The 25,799-nt window shown below is 37.9% G+C and overlaps 1 protein-coding gene across 1 annotated transcript in view; it reads left to right on the top strand.

Moving 5' to 3' along the window:
* The first annotated feature begins 1,508 nt into the window (after positions 1-1,508).
* lim2.1 (lens intrinsic membrane protein 2.1) overlaps positions 1,509-25,799 on the top strand; it is a 47,765-nt gene continuing 23,474 nt past the window's right edge. Inside the window, exons 1-4 of the mRNA XM_034177468.1 lie at positions 1,509-1,581; positions 13,998-14,179; positions 16,533-16,682; positions 17,965-18,099. Coding sequence (XP_034033359.1) covers positions 14,005-14,179; positions 16,533-16,682; positions 17,965-18,099 — 460 coding nt within the window. The 5' untranslated portion in view covers positions 1,509-1,581; positions 13,998-14,004. The remainder of the gene's footprint in view (positions 1,582-13,997; positions 14,180-16,532; positions 16,683-17,964; positions 18,100-25,799) is intronic.

Raw genomic sequence — 25,799 nt, 5'->3', positions numbered from 1 at the left:
TTGTGTTGCATTGCATTTAGATTGCAATCAATTTGATTCCATTTTGAGTGCAAATTTGGTTCCATACGTTTGGTACATCGTCACTGCAAACCCCGCCCACTGGTGCGGGCAGTGTTTAGCTAAACATACAGAGATTGTTTTGCTGACGTATGATGATTTGAAGGAGCTAACTGACAGTGCTAATTCTTCTAACACCCACACACACACACAAAACAAATCCACTGCACTGTAAGCCTTCTGGAGGCATGAAGAGCTGTTAGGAGGAAGTTAGAATGAAAAGCTGGACTCATTTATGATTTTTTTCGCTGCACTGAGGAAGTACACAGTCGTTTTGTTGTTTTAAGTACACAAAGTCCATCCGGTCTGCGACACCAGTTCTGCCCAGTTCTAAAAAACACAATTAGGGAAATAACAGACTAAAAATATATCAAACTAAGAATATAACCATTAAAGTAAAGTAATTACCAAAACAAATGACAAAGAATACAAAATAATAAAATGATATATAAACACAAATATATCTAACAAAACTAACTGAATCCAAAGCTACTTCCTCCTGAGCACACCGTATAAGGGTGATTCTTTAACTACGGGCACTATTGGCCTTGTAAATGTAATTTCCACCACACCATTGCCTTACAATATAAGCGCCTTGGGGCAACTGTTTGTTGTGATTTGGTGCTATATACATGTGCTCTGATGTTACTGTTTATCTCCATAGAAACTACCCAAACAATCTTTCATACAAACTTTTTAAAGGGACATTATTGTTGTGGGGGAAATTACGGCAATAGTGTGGGACAACTACATTTCGTTTAAAAAAAATCACAACAGTTGTATGACATTGAATACCCCAATTATGTTTTGATTATTTTACTGATATTTTATAACATTAGAAAAAACATTTGTTGACTATTCATTTTTATCATTGAAGATCATAAGTCTGAGTGTGGGACAAGCACAAAACGGCAATATTTGCATATAATGATGCTGAAAAAAGGTGAAAAAGTCATCATAGACTACTAGGACAAATTTCTTAAAACACTTTCATTGTAAAGATAACTATAAAAGTGTGAAATTTCCACTTTTTTCTTTTTTTTTCATAAAATATGATCAAGGGACATAACAGTGACCGTAGTCTAAGAATCACTCATAATTATAATTTGAACAATAGTGACATTTAATCCCAAACCTTTCACTCTTGTAGTGTTTTTGTTTGTTTTTTTAGTGACAACAAAAATCTGAAGCTGTGGTGCTAACAGTTCCGTTCCTAGTTTGCCCTCCAGTAACGCTAGTTCAACCGTCTACTTTGAATCAAAACCATGCAGTCATCACTGTCACTTTGGTCCTTTCTGTTTTTTCAGCAGATTCCCAAATGACAAAAGTGGTGGGCACTGATTGACCAGTGCTGATCCGTCCTTTTGTCCCAGTGCTGTGTTTGTTTTAGACCCAGTTTCTCCCTATTTACCGTGGCAAACGCTAGTGCTATTAGCCTGCTGGAAATCTGCCTGTGTGGGCATTATCAGATTTTGGCAGGCAAGCCTGTCTTCATAAACATCTTCATAAAAGGTGTTCACTGAGGTAAGGTCGTTCTTCTTTTCTTTTTTTTTTCTCATTGTTTTTTATGACAGTGGGGGTTGTGCTTGCATTAGTTATGTTGTTTTTATTTATTTTTTTAATAAATATTCTTAATTTTTTTCCCCACAATTCTGACTCCAGCTCCAAAATGCAACATATGGGCCACAGTTTTATTGTTCTATTTATTGGTAAACCGCACATTTTTTGTTACTTTATATCTTTTTACAATGCGACTTTCAGGAATGCCATGTAAAGCCAAATTACATTTTATGGGCAAACAATGCTTCTAAAGATAATGACATAATTCAAACTATAGGCTCTGCAGAACACAAATTTTCCTTCTGTAGCCAAACAGATACAGACTTATTGTAATAAATGGAATGAATTCAAAATTTTAATTCTAGAGGCTGATGTCAAAATTTCTGCATTGTACAAAATGTAACTGAAAAACAGCAGATGAAATATAGGCCAGATTTAAGCTGATACATGAGAAAAAGCATCAAAACCAATTATTAAATGATAACACTGAATATACATATTGGTCATTTTCAGTTTGACTCGGACATTTTATAGCAATATCGGGAATCTAATGTTTGAGAGTTGAGAATGAATTTTTTGGAAAATGTTGAAGGATTCAATTTTATATTCAAGAGGAAAATAACAGTAACAAGGAGAGTAACTACCACAAACCAAACTACAGACCGTGTCCAACTACATGTACAACAAATCTGATTTGACTGTTATTTTTTTCTTTTTGTTCTAGCAAACTGAGCAAAATTAAAAATAAATAAGTAAAATACATTTTTTAAAAGAGTTGTAGAGTTTTCTCAAGAACAGAAACATTTTGGAACATTACATTTGAAGTATATCCACATGGGCAGCACAGTGGATTAGTGGTTGGCACTGTTGCCTCACAGCAAGAAGATTATGGATCGATTCCCACTTGTGGCCTTTCTGTGTGGAGTTTGCATGTTCTCCCCGTGTTTGCCTGGGTTCCCTCTGAATGCTGTGGCTTCCTCCCACATCCAAAGACACACAGGTTGGAAACTTTAAATTGTCCGTAGGTGTTTGTGGGGGTGTGAATGTGTTTGTTTGTCTATATGTGGCCCTGTAACAGACTGGCGTCCTATCCAGGAAGTACCCCGCCTCATGCCCTAATGACTGCTGGGATAGGCTCCAGCCCCCCGTGACCCTTAATTGGAGTAAGTGGTTGAAGATGAGTGAGTGTATACAGTGGGGAAAATAAGTATTTGACCCCCTGTCAGTTTTGCAGCTTTTCCCACTTACAAAGAATGGAGAGGTTTGTAATTTTTATCGTAGGTACACTTCAACTTTGAGAGACAGAATCTAAAAAAAAAAATCCAGTAAATCACATTGTATGATTTTTAAATAATTAATTTGCATTTTATTGCATAAAATAAGTATTTGACCCCCTAGAAAAACAGAGTTTAACAACTGGTACACAAACATTTGTCTGCCATTACAGAGGTCAGACGTTTCCTGTAGTTCTTGACCAAGTTTTCACACACTGCAACAGGAATTTTGGTCCACTCCTCCATACAGATCTTCTCCAAATCTTTCAGGTTTGGAGTTTCAGCTCCCTCCAAAGATTTTCTATTGAGTTCAGGTCTGGAGACTGGCCAGGCCACTCCAGGACCTTGAAATGCTTCTTATGGAGCCCCTCCTTAGTTTCCCCGGCTGTGTGTTTGGGGTCATTGTCATGCTGGAAGACCCAGCCATGACCCATCTTTAATGCTCTTACTGAGGGAAGTAAGTAAGTAAGTAAGTAAAATTTATTTCTAAAGCACATTTAAACACAGTTTACACTGACCAAAGTGCTGTACATAGTTAAAAATAAATAAATAAATAAGCAAGAAATATTCAAAGAAACAAAACAACTGATTACAACATCAGAAGCAAGATACAAACACAAACGTAATGGAAGGAGGCTGTTTGCCAAAATCTTGCAATACATGACCCCATCCATCCTCCCTTCAATACGGTGCAGTCGTCCTGTCCCCTTTGCAGAAGAGCACCCCCAGAGTATGATGTTTCCACCCCCATGCTTCACAGTTGGGATGGTTTTCTTGGGGCTGTTCTCATCCTCTAAACATGGTAAGTGGAGTTGATTCCAAAAAGCTCTATTTTGGTCTCATCTGACCACATGACCTTCTCCCATGCCTCCTCTGGATCATCCAGATGGTCACTGGTGAACTTCAAATGGGTCTGGACATGTGCTGGCTTGAGCAGGGGGACCTTGCTGCCCTGCAGGATTTTAAACCATGACATCATCATGTGTTACTAATATAATCTTTGTGACTGTGGTCCCAGCTCTCTTCAGGTCATTGACCAGGTCCTCCTGTGTAGTTCTGAGCTTTCTCAGAATCATCCTTACCCCACAAAGTGAGATCTTGCATGGAATCCCAGACCGAGGGAGATTGACAGTCATCTTGTATTTCTTCCACTTTCTAATAAATAATCATAACAGTTGTTGTCTTCTACCAAGCTGCTTGCCTGTGTCCTGTAGTCCATCCCAGCCTTGTGCAGGTCTACAGTTTTGTCCCTGGTGTCCTTAGACAGCTCTTTGGTCTTGGCTATGGTGGACAGGTTGGAGTGTGATTGATTGAGTGTGTGAACAGGTGTCTTTTATACAGGTAACAAGTTCAAACAGGTGCAATTAATACAGGTAAAGAGGGCTTCTTAAAGAAAAATTAACAGGTCTGTGAGATCCAGAATTCTTGCTGGTTGGTAGGGGGTCAAATACTTATTTTATGCAATAAAATGCAAATTAATTATTTAAAAATCATACAATGTGATTTTCTGGATTTTTGTTTTTTTTTTTTTGTTTTTTTTTTTTTTTTAGATTCTGTCTCTCACAGTTGAAGTGTACCTACGATAAAAATTACAGACCTCTCCATTCTTTGTAGGTGGGAAAACCTGCAAAACTGACAGGGGGTCAAATACTTATTTTCCCCACTGTATATCCAAATCAAAAGGCATAGTCAGTATTCTTATTACTTCTGCCAAGGACGTAATAAAATCATCGGTGTTTAATTTACTTATTTGTCTGTCTTTTAGCAGGTTTGCAGCAAAACAGTCTTGACTTTGAAGAAATTTACACCACAGATAGATAATAGGCCATGGACGACTCCATTAAACTTTGAAGGTTATCCAGATCCAGATTCTGGATCAAGATTACACTTTATATAGGCTTCAGGATTACGTCAAAACTACTTCACGGATTCTCGCCAAATTTGCACCCCACAGATAGATATTAGGGCATGGAAGACTTCACTGAATTTTAGAGGTGATCCAGAATTGATCCAGAATTCAGATCCCGATCCGAATCCCCGATCAAATTTTCACTTTATATAGCCTTTGATGGATTACGTCAAAACTACAGGAAGCATTCTTCAAACACAGACCTTGGACAAGTTCAAAGATGAGTAACCTTGACCTATTTTAAGTGGTCATAAGGTCACATTTTTTCTACACACTCTTTCACTGATTACATGCTCATATGGACCAGGGTACTTTAGCATTGCGTTCTCTGTTTTTTTAAAGTCCCTGCAGCAAATAGTAAAAGTTGAAAATATTTGCCTTTTCATTTCATTTCATTTATTTATTTCATTTAAAAGAAAAAAACAGGAAAGCAGAAATAAAGCATCTCCATTACCAGAATGAAAAGGAGCAGAGAGAAGAACAAGTCTTATATTTTCTGCCCCTTTTTACAATACAATCTTTCAATATCCAGCGTCATTTTTCAACATTATTTAACAGATTGTATTTCTTTAACTTGTCACATACCACTGACTTATTTCATAATTATGACCATTATTAAATAGATTACATCTCTGACAGGTTACATTTTTAAACTTAAAACATTTTATACATTATTAACAAATTACATTTTTTTTTTTTACTTCCTTTACTTTAGCCCACTAACTTATTTTATAGTTTCATACTTACTTAATACATCTAGTTTAATACGTTTTTTAAATAATTTAAGTGACCTTAATTCTTTAATTTCTTTGTTGAGATTGTTCCATAATTTTACACCATTTACTGCAATACTCCATTCTTTTACTTTGGTTCTGTATCTTGGTTTTCTAAAGACTTCTATTCCTTTCAGTTTATAACTACTTACTCTTTTCTCAAACATATTTTGAATGTTTGTTGGTAAAGCATTTTTATTAGCTTGGTACATTGTTTGTAATATTTTCAAATCGACCAAATCACGAAATGTAAGTACCCTGTACTTAATGAACAATGGATTAGATGGATCTCTAAAACCACTGTTGCTAATCACCCTTAAAGCCCTTTTCTGCAGAATAAACAAAGGTTGTATATAAGTTGTGTATGTTGATCCCCAGATTTCTACACAATAAGTTAAATATAGGAAAATCAATGAATTCTACAGTGTTAATAAACCATAACTATTTAATGAATATTTTACTTTATGCAAAACAGCAATGGCTTTCGCTATTTTTCCTTTTATGTAATTTATGTGTGACTTCCATGTAAGATCTTCATCAATTATGACTCCTAAAAATTTCATTTCTTTTACCCTTTGTATATCCATTCCATCTATTTGTAATGACACGTTATTTTTTTTTTTTTGCTCTGTCATTAAACAATATGAAATTTGTCTTATTAATATTTAGTGACAGTCTGTTTATATCAAACCAATGCTTAACCTTTTCCAATTCTGTTTTTATCACTTGTGCTACTTCCTGTATATCTGATCCAGAGTAAAACAGCGTTGTATCATCAGCAAATAAAATGCTACCAAGCACATTAGATACATTCACAAAATCATTGATATACAAAATAAACAGTTTGGGTCCAAGTACTGATCCTTGTGGTACTCCATAAGCAATATTACACAATTCTGATTTGATATTATTTATCTGAACAAACTGTTTTCTGTTTTCTAAGTAGCTTTTTACCCACTGATGTGCAGTACCTCTTATTCCATATTGTTGTAACTTGTGAAGCAATCTTGAGTGGTCAATAACATCAAAAGCTTTTTTCAAGTCAATAAAAATACTTACAAAATAATCCTTATTTTCTATTGTTGTTGATATTTCTCTATTAATTCCATAATTGCCATAGCTGTCGAATGTTTTGTTCTGAATCCATACTGAGCATTATTTAAAATATGATGTTTCTCAGTGAATTTATCCAACCTTGTCACAAAAACTTTTTCCATAATTTTAGAAAACTGTGGAAGCAATGATACTGGCCTGTAATTAGAGAAGTTATGTTTGTCTCCATTTTTATATAATGGGACTACCTTGGCAATTTTCATTTCATCTGGAAAAATCCCTGTTGACAGAGACAGATTGCAAATATAAGTAAATGGTTCAATAACAGTTTCTATTATACTTTTTACAGTCATCATGTCTAAATCTTCATGGTCAGTTGATCTTTTGCTTACACAGTTTTTTACAATATTTCTTATTTCATCTTTTTCCACATTGTCCAGGAAAATACTATTGACCGTATTTACAAGTGTATGTAATGTATCTTCTACTATTGGTTTATTTCCCACCAGACTTGATCCTACATTTGAAAAATAATCATTAAACCCATTTGCCACTTCTTTTATGTCATATATCTCTTTATTTTCTTTGACAAAGTAATTTGGAAAAGTTGCTTTCGCTCCATCACTTTCAATCACACTTTTTATAATTCCCCATGTTGCCCTCATATTATCTTTACTCTTATTTAATTGTTCACTATAATAATCTTTTTTTGTTTCCTAATTATTGTCAATTGTTTATTTTTATATTTTTTGTATCTGTGTTCTGTTTCCTTTGTTTGCATTTTTAAAAAGCACCTGTATAAATAGTTTTTCTTTGCACAAGCATTTTTTATTCCCTTTGTCAGCCATGGTTTATTTACTCTTTTCTTACTAATTTCTATTAATTTACAGTTTTTATTATATGATTTCATCAATATTTTCATAAATGAGTTATATGCTACATTAACATCACTGACATAAACTTCTTCCCAATTTTGATTTTTAAGATCATATTTTAATGCCTCTAAGGCTTTTACTGACTTGTCTCTTTTAAAGTTTATAACAGTTTTTTTTCTTGTACCTATTTTTATATTTAAATATTGAAAAGACTGGTAAATGATCACTAACATCTGTCATCAAGATCCCATTCCTGATAATTTCATCTGTTCTATTTGTAAATATATTGTCGATTACCGTTGCACTTTGCGATGTGATTCTGGTTGGTTTTGTTATCAAGTGGAATAACCCCAAACTATACATTGAATTCACAAAATCACTTATTCTTTGGCAACTGGAGCTCTCTATGTTAATGTTAAAGTCTCCACATATAAAAAGCGTTTTGTTTTTAATTTGATGGAATAACGCTATTATTCTATCTGTAAATTTCACAACACAAGTGTCTGGTGCTCTGTATACACAACTGATTAAAATATTTTTAGATGTTTCATGTACAAGTTCCACTGTTACAATTTCTATGATGTCATCCACAGTTGTCATTTCTTCTACAATTGTACATATCAGATCTGCCTTTATGTACAGAGCAACACCACCGCCCCTTTTATCTCTTCTGTTCACAAAATACAGCTCATATCCCTCTATTTGAACATCAGCCATGAGATCATCATTAAGCCAAGATTCAGTGATTGCAACAATACTAAATCTATTTTTAAACTGATTTAAATAATCTTTTATTTGCGACATTTTACAATACAAGCGTCGACTGTTTATATGTAAGAGTGACAGGGTATCTTCTGCAATTTTTTCACTCTTCAGCTGTTCTACCGTATAATACTCACAACCAATCGTTTTTAAGTCAAATATACTTTCATCAATATTAGTGTCTATATCATATATTTTATCATCTATTTCCATGTTTGATCAGATTTTTTTTTTTGTTGGTCCAATTACCAACAGACGTCATATTTGATTGTCTATTCAGGTCTGTATTTTGTAAGGTCCTCCATGTTTTTGATTTGTATACCGTTTGTTCCTTCTTTTACTCTAATCCACACTCTACATTTCCAGACCCATGTAGCAACAATGTGCTTCTGTTTTTTTAATAGTCTTGCTTCCCTAGCAATATCTGCATTTTTTTTTTGTTAGATGCTCATTTATATAGACACTTGTTCCTTTCAAATTCTTTGCCTGTCTTAATACTTCATTTTTATATTTTCTGCTTGTAAATCGTATAACAATGTTAGACAGTTTATTTTTTCTATCTTTAGTTGGAACAGTATAGCAGTCTGATATTGTGTCTTGATGGATGTCAACACCATTTTGATATAAAAAGTTTGTAACTTGCTGTTCCAATGATTGTTGTTCTTCAGGTGGTGCATTCTCCCCACTGGTTCCACCAGAATCCACCACCCTTGCATATGTCCGATGCCTTGTTTCTAGTCCAGATATTATAGCATCATCTTTTCTAGTGAATTGTTCAAGTTCATCTACACGTTGTTCAAGTTTCTTGATGATCTTGTCCTTCTCTTTAACCAGTTTTTGGAGTTCTTTAATCTCCACCGTCAGCTTGTCTAAATTAGACATGTCTTTTAATATCTGGTTTATTGAGGTCTTTATCTCCTCTATATTTTCCTCAAGTTTCTCCGTTTTCTTGGGTGGTGCCATGTTAACTATCGTGGCTTAGTATGGCCACTGTTAATTGCAAAAAACAATTTTCACCCGTAACCTCCACCACCACAGGTCCGGTCACCGCACACCAACCCTCCCCTTCCCTTTTTACGTCACATGTTGTTAAAAATACTATGCAACCAGTGCAGGTTTTAATCTGAATGTGTGAATTTAATGAGAACTTCATGATCCTGCAGACCCAGGTCTTGAGAGTAAAAGGTATATGAAGGCTCATAGTAGGAAAACACAAATAGTGATCATATATCCAAATGATGTACAGAATCATTTCATTAAATTTTCTCTGTTCAAAAATAACAACAAGCCAATGTCAGACACATGCACATATGAAAGCCAATCAGTGTCAAGTATGGGGAGATGTAGCCTACATAGATGATGGCGTCAGGATGTATTGCATGTTGTGAAAATAATTTGGAATAGAGTAAAGGTCAAAGAAAAATTGAAAATGTACAAAAGAAAATGCTAATAGAAGGCACATTAAGCAGTATAACCGAAGAACTAAATCGCTGGGTTACACACCATTACCAAACACTACAATTTACGCATGTATTTAAAGATAACTTAAATAAGCATTAAAAAGCACATAAATGTAGGATATTGTGATATGTATCAAGTATCAGAGGTACAATGCAACCCGATCTCATGTGGAGAGTTTTCTAGCAGCAGCAGCCACGGAGTGGACAGGCCTCGAAGGCGGGCTGACGAGTGCTTACGGCCGGTTTTCCGGACGGGCCTCGGAGGCGGACTGAGCCCCCCGCGGTCAGTCGGTGTAGTTACTGTCCATAAGGTACAACTTTTTTTTTTTTTCCTAACTGTACAAAATGCTCAAAAAAAGCCTTAAGTAGTGAAGATCTGGATGAGATCAAACGCTCCCTGAATTTCATGTCAGATGAACTCAGTGGAGTGGTTAAAAAGCAAACTGGACTGCTTGGTTATTGAAGGAGGTTCGTGATCTCAAAAAAATCTTGCAAGAGAAAGACAATAAAATTAGATCATTGGAAAATTGTGTCGATGACCTTGAGCAACAAATGAGTATGAAGGAAGTAATTGTTTCAGGACTGAATATTAAGCATCGGACATACACTCAGGCCACTGCTGTGGTCAGCGGTGCTGATGATGCAGATGACACGCGAGAAGAAACTCACTCCCTGGAGCAACAGGTTGTTCCGTTTTTTCTTCCAAAGAGACAAAAAGGCGAAACCGGTGATCATCATCCGGTTTGTAAACAGAAAGTTTAAGAATGAATTGTTAAGGCAAACAAAAAAGTTGAAAGGAACCGAGGTGCATGTGAACGAGCACTTGACAAAGAAAACTGCGGAGATTGCAAGACAAGCCAGAGTCCTTCGCAAGCAGAAAAAAATTCAAGCGACATGGACCAGGAACTTTAAAGTGTGGATCAAACTAAATGGAACTCCGGAGGAAGCGAAGGTCATAATGATAAGAGAGCTTGTGGATTTGGATAAATTTAAATGATTGCTCCTTTTGGATGAACATGTTCCTTATTGTTTCGATATTGTTTATTTGAAGGGATTTTGGTATGTTTTTGTTTCGTTTTCCTCTTTTGTTATGAGACAATTCTTGACTAAATCCATATCACATACTGGTTTACATGAAATAGTTATATCATATTTAGCCACATTTTTGGGTGGTCGATTACAACCCTTTTATGATGTCAATTGATTCTTTTCAACTTGCTTCTGCACAGGAGCTTGATCTAAAAGTGTTTGGTTATTCTGAACATAAATCTCATAGCATTGATTACAATATAGATCCTGATTGTTTTTTTTTTCTTAAAAATACTACTCACCACTGCAATTACTTTACAGAGGAACAACTTAAGGACTGTTCCATGATAAACGGTTCTTTCTCTATTATACATTTTAATAGTAGAAGTCTTCCTATGAATTTGCCCAAAATTCAGGATTGTTTAAAAAGTGTCAATAATCCCTTTTCTGTCATTGCGGTTACAGAGACATGGTTGAGGGATGAGCACATGGACACAGTCCGGCTCGATGGTTATAATCTTTTTTTATAAATAGGATGAATAAAAGGGGCGGTGGCGTGGCACTTTATGTCAGTTCTAGTTATCAGTGTGAAATTGTCAATAATATGTTTTTTCTTTTGATAATGTTATGGAATGTGTCTCGGTGGAAATTAAATGTGAAAAATCAAAAAACATAATCATAAGTTGTATTTACAGAGCTCCTGGATCAAACACAAATATTTTTGTGGAATTGACAGATATGTATAACACCTATAAAAATAATAAGCTTTTGTTTATCTGTGGAGACTTCAATATGGATTTCCTCAATCCTCATTGTCAATCACACATAGATGAATTTATTAATTCCGTATTTAGTATGGGATTGTATCCAGTAATTACTCATTCAACTAGGATAACTAGGAATTCATCAACACTTATTTTCAATATATTGACAAACATTACTATGAGAAACATAATGGGAGGACTTCTCATTAGTGATATCAGTGACCATCTGCCTGTTTTTGTTGTTTTCAATTCATTAGTTGATAAAATTGACCATATTAATATTACAAACTTCACTAGGAAAATAACAAAGGAAACTATGGAAAAGCTTAGGACGGATTTAAGACAGCAAAATTGGAGTGATATTTACTTTGAGGATGTTGATCAATCTTACAAATTATTCATTTCTATTATTTCCAATTTATATGATAGACATTGCCCTTGTGTGTTAAAAAATGGAAAAAAGCTAACCAAAGATAAACCTTGGATCACTAAGGGACTTCAGAATGCATGCAAAAAGAAAACTTTTTTGTATAAGCAGTTTTTAAAATCTAGAACAATTGAAGCTGAGATAAGATATAAGTCATATAAAAACAAACATACATTATGCGATCGTGTAAAAGACAGTATTATAGTGATTTATTGGAAAAAATAAAACGAATATAAAGGGTACTTGGAGGTTCTTAAATGAAATCATAAATAAGAAAAAAGATGTCAAAGAATATCCTTCCTATTTTTATACAAATACTGACACAATTGTTAAAGAAAACAAAGCTATTGCAGATCATTTTAATGGTTATTTTGTTAATGTGGGTAAAAACTTAGCAAATTCAATTGTTCCTTCCAAAACATGCTCCTTGAATCACAGCAAAACAATAGAAACAGTTCGTGATTCAATGTTTATTAGAGGAACGGATGAAAAAGAAATTATTGATATAGTTCACAAACTTAAAGGGAAAAAATCAACTGATTGTGACTGTTTTGATATGTTTTTGGTTAAAAATATTATTGATTGTATTGTTAAGCCTTTAACATATATCTGTAATTTGTCGTTAATGACTGGGAAATTTCCTTTCAAAATGAAAATAGCTAAAGTGATCCCATTGTTCAAATCTGGTGACAAGCATGTCTTTTGCAATTTTATATATATATATATATGTATGTGTGTATATATATATGTGTAGGTGTGTATGTATATGTATGTATGTGTATATGTATATATACATTCTTTATTTTTAATGGTATAAGGGGAGGGTGCTTATAAGCTTTGCTTCTGCCTTCACCCTTTCGGCCACACAGGTTTTTCGTACATTGTTTCTTTTATGTTTTGTTATTGCCTTTGTTGTTGCTCAGCTGTGTGCCGGATAAATAAATAGATAATTTAAAAAATGCCAGTTTGTGATGGCATTACGAACACTGATTTAATCTATTAGTTTGTGATACCATCACGAAATGTGTTATGTTTTTGTGAAGATATCATGAAACCATTTTGTGACAGTTTCACAAAATTTGGGGTGAGGTAGCGAAGGAGGAGGATGTTGGGGTTATGGTGAGATTTATGCTTATGGTTAGTGTTCTAAAAATGGGTTGGGGTTAAAAATAGTGAACTAAACTTGACCGCTTCATGAAAATGTGACACATTTCGTCACGGAATCACAAAAAAAAGTGTGAGACTGTGTGACGGTATTAATGGTTTCTGCATATTAGACACAAACTCACATTTAGAGTGAATACTGCATTTCCATTTGCTTTGCGTCAAAGGTTTAGATGGATGTGAAAGTGTTTTGATTTATGTTGAGACAGCTGCTGGAGCCACAGAGGATGCTCATGTCAAAATATGATCCAGCAAAAACACTCTCCAATGAATCCGCAGAGCTCTTCAACAAGCTTCCTGTTCCCGCTGAGAAATAACAAAATAGATCCATCTATTATCTATCACCCCCTCCCCCCAAAATATATATGACAGCTCTTCACGAGGAGGGGTGGCTGCAGCATATTGCATCCAGGTGGAAAAATGAACAATAGATGTATCAAATATCAAAGCATCATCAGGTGTGTGTGTGTGTGTGTGTGTGTGTGTGTGTGTGTGTGTGTGTGTGTGTGTGTGTGTGTGTGTGTGTGTGTGTGTGTGTGTGTGTGTGTGTGTGTGTGTGTGTGTGTGTGTGTGTGTGTGTGTTTTGGTTGGTGCGCACATGTAAAGCCCATCTTCAAGGACTAAGAACAAAGTGGGCAGTACACGCACAGCCAACCCCACAGCTCAATCCTGTGGAAATAATGTGTTCATTACAACGCAATTACTGACACTTAGACCCTCTCTCCCTGAAGTGTGCGGGGCAAAGGGGAGCTGGCGTGGGGCGTGGGGGGGGGGGGGGGGGGGGGGGGGGGTGCCTTATGTTCATATGTTCTTATGTTCTTATGTTATGTTATGGTCACTTATGTTCCCCAGGAACATAAGTGACCTTATGTTCCTGTGTGCATGTGCAGGTGCAGGATGTACAGCTTTATGGGCGGAGGGCTGTTCTGTGCCAGCGTGGGGAACATCCACCTGATCGTTTCCACAGCAACTGACTACTGGATGCAGTATCGACAGACCAGCAACTACATGCACCAGGGTCTGTGGCGCTACTGCACGCAGGGGAAATGTTTCCCTCACAATGACAGTATCGGTAAGTGTCAACACAGCTGAGCAACTATGATCCAGAATGCGGATTTTGGGCCAGATCTGCCTCCGAACTGTTGTATTCCTGACACAAGCTGGACACAAACTGTGTGTCCTCAGGACATGCCGGTGTCACCCGGTTTTTGCTATCAATCAACTGAAATATGGGCCACAATAGTATCATCTAGAGACTCTACGTCTGAGTCATTTTCTGCAAGACAATCGTGGTAGCCAACCAGAACACATGTTGCTGCTGAGTATGCATTTTTGGAGTGCTGTTGCTTGCAAGAGTATACCGAAGATTTGATGGAACCGCCATCACAGCATGTAAAATACAACGTGTGAGCTGCAAGAACAGCACGTGGAGAGTATACATATTACAAAGTGAGCAAAAAAGAGAGGCTGCAGCGGTGAAACCTCACAGAAAAGTGTGACTTTCATCAACTTCAACAAAACTGTCAATAAGTCAAACAAAACATTCTTTTGTGATTGTTTCACAGTGCTAAAAACAAGTAATTACGGACATGTGGCAGCAAAAGATTATTTTTTTGTCTTTCAGTGATTGCGGGTCTGCCCAGTGTGGGGTCCCACATTCCTTTGTTTTGGTCCACTTTGGCAGTTGAGAAGTTCTCTAGAATTAAAGTCCTGTTAAGCAAATAAAAGAGAAGTACTTTTATTATCCTGAAACTTCACAATAGATGTAAAATGTTAATTTTCTATATAATATAATGCATTCATTCATCTATTCATTAATTTTCTATACCCACTTATTCCAATTAAGGGTCCAATTACGGGGCTGGAGTCTATCCCAGCGGTAACTGGGCATGAGGCAGTGTACAGCCTGGACAGGATGCCAGTCTGTTGCAGAAACATCTCATCTTCTGCAACTGCTTAGTCCAGTTAAGGGTTGCGGGGAGCTGGAGCCTATCCCAGCAGTCATACGGCGTGAGGCAGGGTACAGCCAGGACAGGATGCCAGTCTGTCGCAGGGCCACAAACAGACAAACAAACACAGACACACCCACAGACACCTACAGACAATTTAAAGATTTCAATCCATCTGGATATGGGAGGAAACCGGAGCACCCGGAGGAAACCCACGCAAACACGGGGAGAACATGCAAACTCCACACAGAAAGGCCACAGGAATTGAACCCATGACCTTCTCGCTGTGAGGCAACAGTGGTAACCACTAAGCCACCATGCTGCTCTATTGCAGAAATATGATGCATTTAATTGAAACTGCATGTAAGTCATTCAAGATAAGTATTTTTGTCCTGTGGCCTCCATCCAGATTAATTTATAGTCAAAGGTAAGAATTTGGTCACTTCTTTTTTAAGGGGAAAAAAATGACAGATAGTAAAATAGCATCCTCTTTTCTTTTTTTCAAAAATTTCCAGGCGAGGAGGACCCTACCGCACTCGATCATATCCATTTTTCGTGTTACAGATAACACCCTGCGAGCCAGAGATGAGCTGAATTACTGCAAAGAATTCCTGATCTGACCCAGTTGTGACGATAACTGGAGACAACTCAGGACTGGATGAGAATTTAGATTTTTTTTTTTTTTTTTTTTTTGGTTGTTGCAGTAGTTAACATGCAGTGCAAAGCAAACAAAGATGCAGACAGCAAAAACAACAACAAACAAACAAAAATAAAAAACAGTCTAAAGTGACCCATAGCATCGATAAATTCTCACCTGAGGTCTCAACCACTCATCTTATCTACATTATGCCAATAGGAACTGGTTGTGAGAACAGGTCCACCTACTGTAAGAGGGAGAAGACTCCCACTGTAAAACATCATTGTACCATTGTTTGGGGTTCCATCTGAATGAGTTCCTGCATGAGCTATGTTCATTAAGAACCCAGATCTGTCTGACTTCACATGAAATTTCAGTAAATTTTGTTTCTCTGTATTTCCTGAGTTTTTAATAAGGACAGCACCACTTAAGAGATGGGTCTTTACAAACAGGATACCAATGCGTCCCTTTGTATAATAATGTTTTTGATGTGCAGCTGAGTTTCTGTTTACAGATGCATAATTCTGTAAATCTTAAAATGTTAAACATAAAAGGTCAAACTTATTTAATTGTAAATGTAGATTATAAATGATTTTGCATAATATGACTCGTTTGCCAGAACCCTGTTTTTTTTTTATAAATTAATTAGTATCTTCGTTTACTGGTATGATGTTTGATACACTGAATATGTTCACCTGAGAAGTGCTTATTTGACCTGTTTTTTCTGTTTGCTGTTCTTTGTCATACTGTTAACAGGATCACCAGTCTAATCATTACACCACTGTTTACTTACATTGACCTTGCTGGTGATGTTTATTGCCCTTTGACCTTGTCCACAGCCCACTTAGAAGCCACCCGTGTCCTCATGATCCTGTCACTATTGGCCTGCTTCATTGGTATCACTATTGGCATTATGGCCTTCATCCACTACTCCTCCTTTGACAGATTTGACAAAACCTTCCCTGCAGGCATTTTGTTTTTCATCTCATGTAAGTTGGACTTTTTTGTTATTGTTTTGAGCAATAAACCTGTATTTGATTTGAAGGCAGGTGATAATAATGAAAAGGCTAAAATCAGTTTTTTTTATCCTTACTCCATTCATATAAAATAATGGCTTGTTAATAACTCCAACAAAACTAGCAAATTTTATACTTTATAAATACTAAATATGTTTTTAAAAAATTGTAAATATAAGGAAGGAGAAAAGGACTTGTAACGAGCTGGAAAGTATGTGCAGCAGGTTAGGGTGACAGTGGATCCAGACAGTAATGTGCTGACAAATGAGGAGACTATGTCGAGAAAGTGGAGGGAGTATTTTGAGGAGCTCTCGAATTAAGAAAATGAGAGAAAGAAGGCTGGATGATGTGGACAGAGTAAATCAGGAAATGAACCAGATTTGTAAGGATAAAGTGAGGACAATTGGAAAGAGGCAGCTGGTCCAAATGGCATACCGGTGGGTGTATGAAAAATTTAGGAGCGATGGCCATGGACTTTTTAACCAGATTGTTTAATAAAATCTTAAAAAGTGAGAGGATGCCTGAGGAGTGGAAAAGAAGTGGTCAATGTTTTCAAGAACAAGGGTGACATTCGGAGTTACAATAACTACAGAGGCATAAAGTTGATCAGCCACAGCATGAATTTATGGGAAAGAGTACTAGAACCTGGGCTTAGAATACAGGTAAAGAGCAACAATATAGTCTCATGCCGATTGCCAAAAAAGAGCACTACAGTTGGTGCTCAGAGTGCTGATTTAGATGTGGAGTTACTACTGCTGCCAATGTGCTTGCTCAGGGGGTGAGTGATGTTAGATCTTACTCTTGTGAAGCACTTTGGGGCAACTTGTGTTGTGTATTTGCACTGCACAAATAAACTGAAATTGAAATTGCATTATGCATTTGTGAATTCATAGGAAACTTACAACATGGTGCCAAGAGATGATGTTGATTCTATGCTGACCACATTCTAGGTCAGAGGTATTTTTAGCCCCTGAACATGTTTTTGTAGGAATTTCTGGAATTTTGCTGGTGAATAAATGTAACAGCTATGCTATGAGTAATTTGTACTGCGATAAGCAGGTGAAACACTTTCACAGACTCACATGCACTATTGTCGGTTGGCTGCTTTATTAATTTCTAAAATTCCATTTAGAGGACTTGCAAAATACAAGAAACTAATATATTGCCTACAGCAACATTTTAAGAGATGAAGAAAGTACACTGTATACCCACTTTACATCTCTGGTTTAGACATATTTATTTTATTTCTGTTCAGGCTTTTTAGTGTTTCTAGCAATGGCGGTTTACACGGGTGTAACGATTCATTACTACGGGAAACGCTATGGAAACTGGAGGTTCTCCTGGTCCTACATCATTGGCTGGGTGTCTATGGTGCTCACCTTCTTCTCAGGTAAATACAACCACAACAGAACTCACTAGAGTGCATCAAGTGCCACTACTCCCCCAAATCTACACAAACGTCCTGATCCATACTTTGTTATATTTGTGAATAGTTGTTCGTGTAACTTTCATGCTTTAATCAAGCTCATGTTGGAAATTAGTTTGACTCATTGAGAGAAAGTCATCAAAACATTCTGTACTGGAAGATAGATCCTATATACAACCCCTGGCAAAAATTATGGAATCACCGGCCTCGGAGGATGTTCATTCAGTTGTTTAATTTTGTAGAAAAAAAGCAGATCACAGACATGACACAAAACTAAAGTAATTTCAAATGGCAACTTTCTGGCTTTACGAAACACTATAAGAAATCAAGAAAAAAAAGATTGTGGCAGTCAGTAATGGTTACTTTTTTAGACCAAGCAGAGGAAAAAATATGGAATCACTCAATTCTGAGGAAAAAATTATGGAATCACCCTGTAAATTTTCATCCCCAAAACTAACACCTGCATCATATCAGATCTGCTCGTTAGTCTGCATCTAAAAAGGAGTGATCACACCTTGGAGAGCTGTTGCACCAAGTGGACTGACATGAATCATGGCTCCAACACGAGAGATGTCAATTGAAACAAAGGAGAGGATTATCAAACTCTTAAAAGAGAGTAAATCATCACACAATGTTGCAAAAGATGTTGGTTGTTCACAGTCAGCTGTGTCTAAACTCTGGACCAAATACAAACAACATGGGAAGGTTGTTAAAGGCAAACATACTGGTAGACCAAGGAAGACATCAAAGCGTCAAGACAGAAAACTTAAAGCAATATGTCTCAAAAATCGAAAATGTGCAACAAAACAAATGAGGAATGAATGGGAGGAAACTGGAGTCAACGTCTGTGACTGAACTGTAAGAAACTGCCTAAAGGAAATGGGATTTACATACAGAAAAACTAAACGAAAGCCATCATTAACACCTAAACAGAAAAAAACAAGGTTACAATGGGCTAAGGAAAAGCAATCATGGACTGTGGATGACTGGATGAAAGTCATATTCAGTGATGAATCTCGAATCTGCATTGGGCAAGGTGATGATGCTGGAACTTTTGTTTGGTGCCGTTCCAATGAGATTTATAAAGATGACTGCCTGAAGAGAACATGTAAATTTCCACAGTCATTGATGATATGGGGCTGCATGTCAGGTAAAGGCACTGGGGAGATGGCTGTCATTACATCATCAATAAATGCACAAGTTTATGTTGATATTTTGGACAATTGAAAGGATGTTTGGGGATGATGAAATCATTTTTCAAGATGATAATGCATCTTGCAATAGAGCAAAAAGTGGAAAAACATTCCTTGCAAAAAGACACATAGGGTCAATGTCATGGCATAGGGTCAATGTCAATGAGCAGATCTGATTTGATGCAGGTGTTAATTTGGGGGATGAAAATTTACAGGGTGATTCCATAATTTTTTCCTCAGAATTGAGTGATTCCATATTTTTTTCCTCTGTTTGGTCTAAAAAAGTAACCGTTACTGACTGCCACAATCTTTTTTTCTTGATTTCTTATAGTGTTTCTTAAAGCCAGAAAGTTGCCATTTGAAATGACTTTAGTTTTGTGTCATGTCTGTGATCTGCTTTTTTTCTACAAAATTAAACAACTGAATGAACATCCTCTGAGGCCGGTGATTCCATAATTTTTGCCAGGGGTTGTATTTGGCAATCCTTTTCCTTTCAGCTGTTTCCGTTAGGGGTCGCCACAGCAGATTAATCATTTCCATCTCACCCTGTCATCTGTAAGTTCCTCTGTCACACCAACCCAGGGGCGTAGGTTTGCATATGGACCATAGGGACAAGTCACAACCAATATTTTGGGATGGCAAAATAGTCCCTACCAATATTTAGCATTTTTGTTTATATAACAAAATCATTCACTATTTTTTTGCAAACTCGATACTATAATTTTAGTCGTCACGTTTTGTGTTTTCGACGTGCCAGAATGACAGGGTTACCCATGTTGCAATTTCATTGGCTCACGTTCTTCTCACATGGACGTAAACAAAGCGCATCTCGTGGCAGGCAGTGCTTCATTTGTAAAGTGGGAGGTCCCGGAGCGCAGAGGATGGGTGGCTCCGGTGCAGTGTTGCCAGATGTACGATAATTATCGTATTTGTACGATAGTTTTGCCATCTGTACGATGTACGATCTATAATGGGAAAAAAACCCAATATGTACGATAATTTCAGTTGGTTGCCCAAACACGCATCTCTCTCTGACACCCAAGAATCATTTTGCAGGCGTTGCACTCAGGCGGCATCAAAGACACACCACACACAGGGCTGCTGCTGGCTTTGGGCTGCCGGGACAGTCATTTGAAAGCCCGCCCCCTCTCCATACAAAGTAATGAGTTCCCATCCAATCTCTGCAGGACAGGACAGGAAGATTCCCCAACCAACATCTTTTTTTTTTTCGAAACTGTATTTCAACAAATGCAATAACAAACAAACAAAACACAAGAGCAAAGAGATATACAAGAAAAATAAAAAAAAAAGTTCAAGTTCCTTATGGAGGTGTCAACATTTTTTCTGTGTTCAACAAAATCTGCACAAGTGGCCATGGCATCGGATGACGACAGCGACCTCGAGGTTGAATTCGACTCTTTCTAGTCTGGTAATTAACACATGTTTGTGTTACTTCACAGTCTTGCTTGTGCATTTGCGTTCTTTTTGTGCCATAGTTTCCCCATTACTATAATTACTGTTTAAAAATGTGACATAAAATTCTTTGTAAATTAAAAAAACGCTAAAATAGCTACGTTGTATGCGTTTTGTTTGTGTACGATAATGTCTCCCAAAATACGATAATTTTGAGGTTTTGGTACGATAGTTTCATATTTCATATCTGGCAACACTGCTCCGGTGCAGAAAAACAAGGAGGGCGGGGGGGAGAGGTTGCGAACAATGCTGTGCGCCACACTTAAAATAAACTGCACACACCTTCACAAATGACACTAATACCCTGCCTTTTCCTCAAAAAATACTACATTTATGTTTGCTGTCTGTCTATGTACTTTTCTGTCACTTTTGCGCTCTTTTTCATACTTTTCCCTCGTTTCAAAAGTCACCGAACGCACTTTACTGTAATATATGCAACATATAGCACACTGTTGGAAAGCACGGGTTCTTGGCTTGCTGTCAGTGTTGAAATTTTTCAGAGTGAGGGCTTACATGAGAACTTACGGTAATGAGAATCAGCGGCGCACTAGTGTGAAACTTCCGTGTTTTTCCTCTGCGTTATGACATCACAGGCTTACGTTTACCGTAATACACCATATATATCATTGGAAATCCCTTTTTTTTTTTTTTTTGGCAAATTAGGTTGCCAGATACGTACAACTGCATTATTGATGAAGAGAATAGATTATACATCTTGTTTGCAAAAACTTTTTTTTTTTTTTTGTTAGCTCCACAAGTATTTTTTTGTTGTTGTTGTCTTGTTCTCTCAGGTGTAGGCCTATAGAATAGATTCGTGATTTTGGGTGCAATTTTGTTATTTAAGCTATTTGTTTGTTTGCCTACACACTTAATATTGTAAATAAAGTGTTCAATTATTCAGCATTATGTCGTCATATGTTATGTATTATGCTGTACTTGTGCGTCTAATGGTATGAGTGGGTTAGGGGGTGATGGTGGTGAGCAGGGGGGCCGGGGGTGTGTGGTATTGTCCCTACCAAAGCTGAGACCAAACCTACGCCCTTGCACCAACCACATGCATTTCCTCCCTCACCACATCCACAAACCTCCTCTTTGGCCTCCTTCTTCTCCTCCTGCCTGGTGGCTCCATCCTCAGCATCCTTCTCCTTATATACACTGGGTCTCTCCTCTCCACATGTCAAAACCATCTCAATCTCGCATCTCTGACTTTGTCTCCAAACTGTCCCTCTGATATGTTCATTCCTAATCCTGTCCATTCTCGTGACTCCCAAAGAGAATCGCAACATCTTCAGCTCTGTCACCTCCAGCTCTGCCTCCTGTCTTTTTGTTAGCGCCACGGTCTCTAAGCTGTACAACATAGCTGGTTTCACTACTGTCTTGTAATCTTTCCCCTTCACTCTTGATATTCTTCTATCACAAATCACTCATACCACCTATATCCACCCACTCGACCCTGCCTGCACTCTCTATCACACTCTCCATTACTTTGGACAGTTAACCCCAAGTATTTAAACACTTTCACCACTTCTACTCCTTGTAACTGCACTATTTCACTGGGCACCCTCTAATTCATACAACTGTACTCAGTGTTGCTCCTACTGACTTTCATTTCCCTTCTCTCCAGAGCATATCTCCACCTTTCCAGGCTAGACTCAACCTGTTATCTACTCTCACTACAGATCACAATGTCATCTGCAAACATCATAGTCCGTGGAGACTCCTGTCAACCTGTCCATCATTACTGCAAACAGCAAAGGACTCAGAGCAGATCCATGGTGTAATCCCACCTCCACTTTGAATGAGCCTGTCATTCCTACTGTGCATCTCACCACTGTCACACTATCCTTGTACATGTCCTGTACCACCCTCATATAGTTCTCTTTCAGTCTAGGCTTCCTCATGCAATTCCACAGCTTTTCTTTTGGCACCCTATTATAAGCTTTCTCTAAATCCACAAACACACAATGTAACTCCTTCTGGCCTTCTCTATACTTCTCCGTCAGTATTCTCAGAGCAAACATTGCTTCTGTAGTGCTCTTTCTCAGCATGAAACCATATTGCTGCTCACGGCTACTACTCTTTCCCATACCTTCATGCTGTGGCTTATCAACTTTATGTCTCTGTAATTACTGCAGCTCTGCACATCACCCTTGTTCTTAAAAATAGGAGCCAGCCCACTTCATCTCCACTCTTCAGGCATCCTCTCACTTTCCAAAATTTTATTAAACAAACTGGTTAGAAACTCCACTGCCATCTCTCCAAGACATTTCCATGCCTCCACTGGAATATCTGGACCAACTGCCTTTCCACTGCCCTCACTTGATTCTTACTTATCCATTGTACTTCCTGATTTACCCTCAACATCATCCAGCCTTTTCTCTCTGTCATTTTCTTCAATCATAAACTGTTCCAAAATATTCCATCCACCTTCTTAACACACTTTCCCTGCTTGTCAGCACATTACCTTCTGGATCTTTTACTACCCTATCCTGCTGCATGCACGCACAGCGCTTCAATCAGCTGTTATTCCAGCTGGACTAAAAGGCGCAGGAGGGGCACAGGAGGCCATAAGATTGCCGGAGGCCTTTTCCCACTTCGAATGAAGCTCGACAGTGGTGTGTATGTGCACTACATTTGAGCTGGCTGTGCAGTTGTGCCCAACAGTGCGGCATGCACTCGAGAATTCGGTGAGCCGTGAGGTTACAGATTGCAACCACTTGTCAGCCTTCCCTTTCCAAGCATGTGTGCTCTTGTCACATGACCAAGGATTGTTGCTTTGCTCAAACACAACGTACTGAAGATGACAACCAGCGGAAATCACACACAAAACAAAATTACAATTGAAACATAGATATTGTAGTAAGAAATAAACACTTCTAAATCTAAAAATACTGTTTTTGTAACCAGTTAATAGTACTTCTGAAGTGATTTACAAGACATTTTACGGTGATGGCAGTATACTAACTACTGACACAGGAATGTTAACGACAAAAGGCGTTGGACTGAAACAAATCAAGGAAACTTTGGTTCCATTAAGCAATTAACCATGGAGGGAAAACTCAAAATGACAGTGTCAGTTTTCCAGTCCTTTACAGGCTATCATTAAATACTGTGCACGTTAAGGCCAAGTAACCACGAGCTGGCCACACCCCGGGAACGCTCAAGCGACAAACGCCAACTGCTTGTCGCCCTCATCTGTAGTTAATGTGACTGTAGAAGACGGGGCTCATTTTTAAGTGAATGCAGCCTATCCACATTAGGATCTTACATATATCCACTTTAAATACAATAGGTATATTTCCCTGCAATAAGCAGAGCAAGCATAAGGTTAATGGCAGTGGTGTGCGATGCTGCAAGATTCGGTATTGATCTGATACCAAGTAAATACAGGGCCAATATCACCAATACTGATATTTTTTAATAATTAAGGTGGCTGCATCATCAAATTGCCCAGTCTTTTTTTGGGGGGGGGAGGGGGGGATTATTACTTGATTAAAACCTAGGCAGGGGTGGTGGCCAAGTGGTTAGTGCACTTAGTTTCAGTGCATAAGGTTCCCGGTTCAAATCCCACCCCTGCCACATTTCATGAGGCAGGGTACACCCTGGACAGGACACCAGTCTGTCACACGGCCACATATCAACAAAAAAAAAACACACACACACATTCACACCCGCAAACTTTCAAATTCACCTAATATGCATGTCTTTGGATGTGGGAGGAAACTGGAGAGAACATGCAAACTCGGAGAGAATATGCAAACTCCACACACAAAGGGCACCGGTGGGAATAGATTCCAAGTCCTTCCTGTGAAGCAGCAGTGCTAATCACTAAGCCACCGTGCTGCCCAGGTTTAGAAACTATTCAATACACATTAGTGGAAATACCCTGGATTTGGTTCTCGCATGTGGTATTACTGTCACAGATATTGACATCATGCCTCTTGCATCAGTGGTCTCTGATCACTCATTTATTAGGTTTACAGTTTTGCTGCCATGTTTAGTTGAACAACAACCTTATTTATCATTGCAGCAATACATCAATTCCTCAACTACAACTACCGTGCATCATCATATTCGACTCGATAGGCTGGAGAATCATTTTAGAATTACTGGGAATGCCCTTGCATCATACCTGACCAGTCGTTCTCACTGCATTTTGTACAATAACACTACCTCTAACCTTACTGACATGAAATTTGGGGTTCCACAGGGGTCCGTCTTAGGCCCCCTTCTTTTCTCCCTTTATATAGTACCCACTGGGCACATATTGCAGTGTTTTTGGATTACCTTTCATTGCTATGCTAATGATACTCAGTTATACATGCCGATGACTGCTGGTAATCTCATCTACATAGAAAATACATAGAAAATTGCCTTGCATCAGTGAACAGCTGGATGTCTAGCAATTTCCTACTTTTAAACTCTGACAAGACTGAAATGATGGTTCTTGGTCCAGTGAGACATTGGCATCAATTTGACCAGCTAATGCTTAGCCTAGGCTCGTGTGTCATACATCACACTGACAAAGTGAGGAACCTTGGGGTAATTTTTGATCCCATGTTGTCCTTTGACCTCCACATTAGAGATATTACGAGGACTGCTATCCTACACCTTTCTTACACCTATGTACTGGACCGGGCTCTGCCTTCTCAGTGTGCAGGACTACTTTGTGAGCCCCCCCAGGACCTGAAAGACAAAAAAAATATTAAAAGGTGGGGGATCTGGGGGAGCGGACCTCCCCCACCAAGACCCCCCGAATTACAGCCTTCTTAACCCCCTGCCACTTTAAGCGATATTTTTTCTTCTTCTTCTTCTTTTGCGTCTCACATGCCTGGAAAGTCTTCATCATCTCATTTCAGTCCTTCAGACTTTTTGAGTAAATGCTTCTGTGGAGCATTAGCATGGTTAAAAACCTTAAGCTTCTGGGGGGCTTTGCTCCCACACACCCCAACTATGGCCCTCGTTGACACCCTCCATTTTAAGCATTTTTCTTTGTTT

Source organism: Thalassophryne amazonica, chromosome 9 (assembly GCF_902500255.1).
Source record: "Thalassophryne amazonica chromosome 9, fThaAma1.1, whole genome shotgun sequence".
NCBI lineage: Eukaryota > Metazoa > Chordata > Actinopteri > Batrachoidiformes > Batrachoididae > Thalassophryne > Thalassophryne amazonica.
Note: the sequence above shows the minus strand (reverse complement) of the source record. Positions and strands in the feature narration are given on the sequence as shown.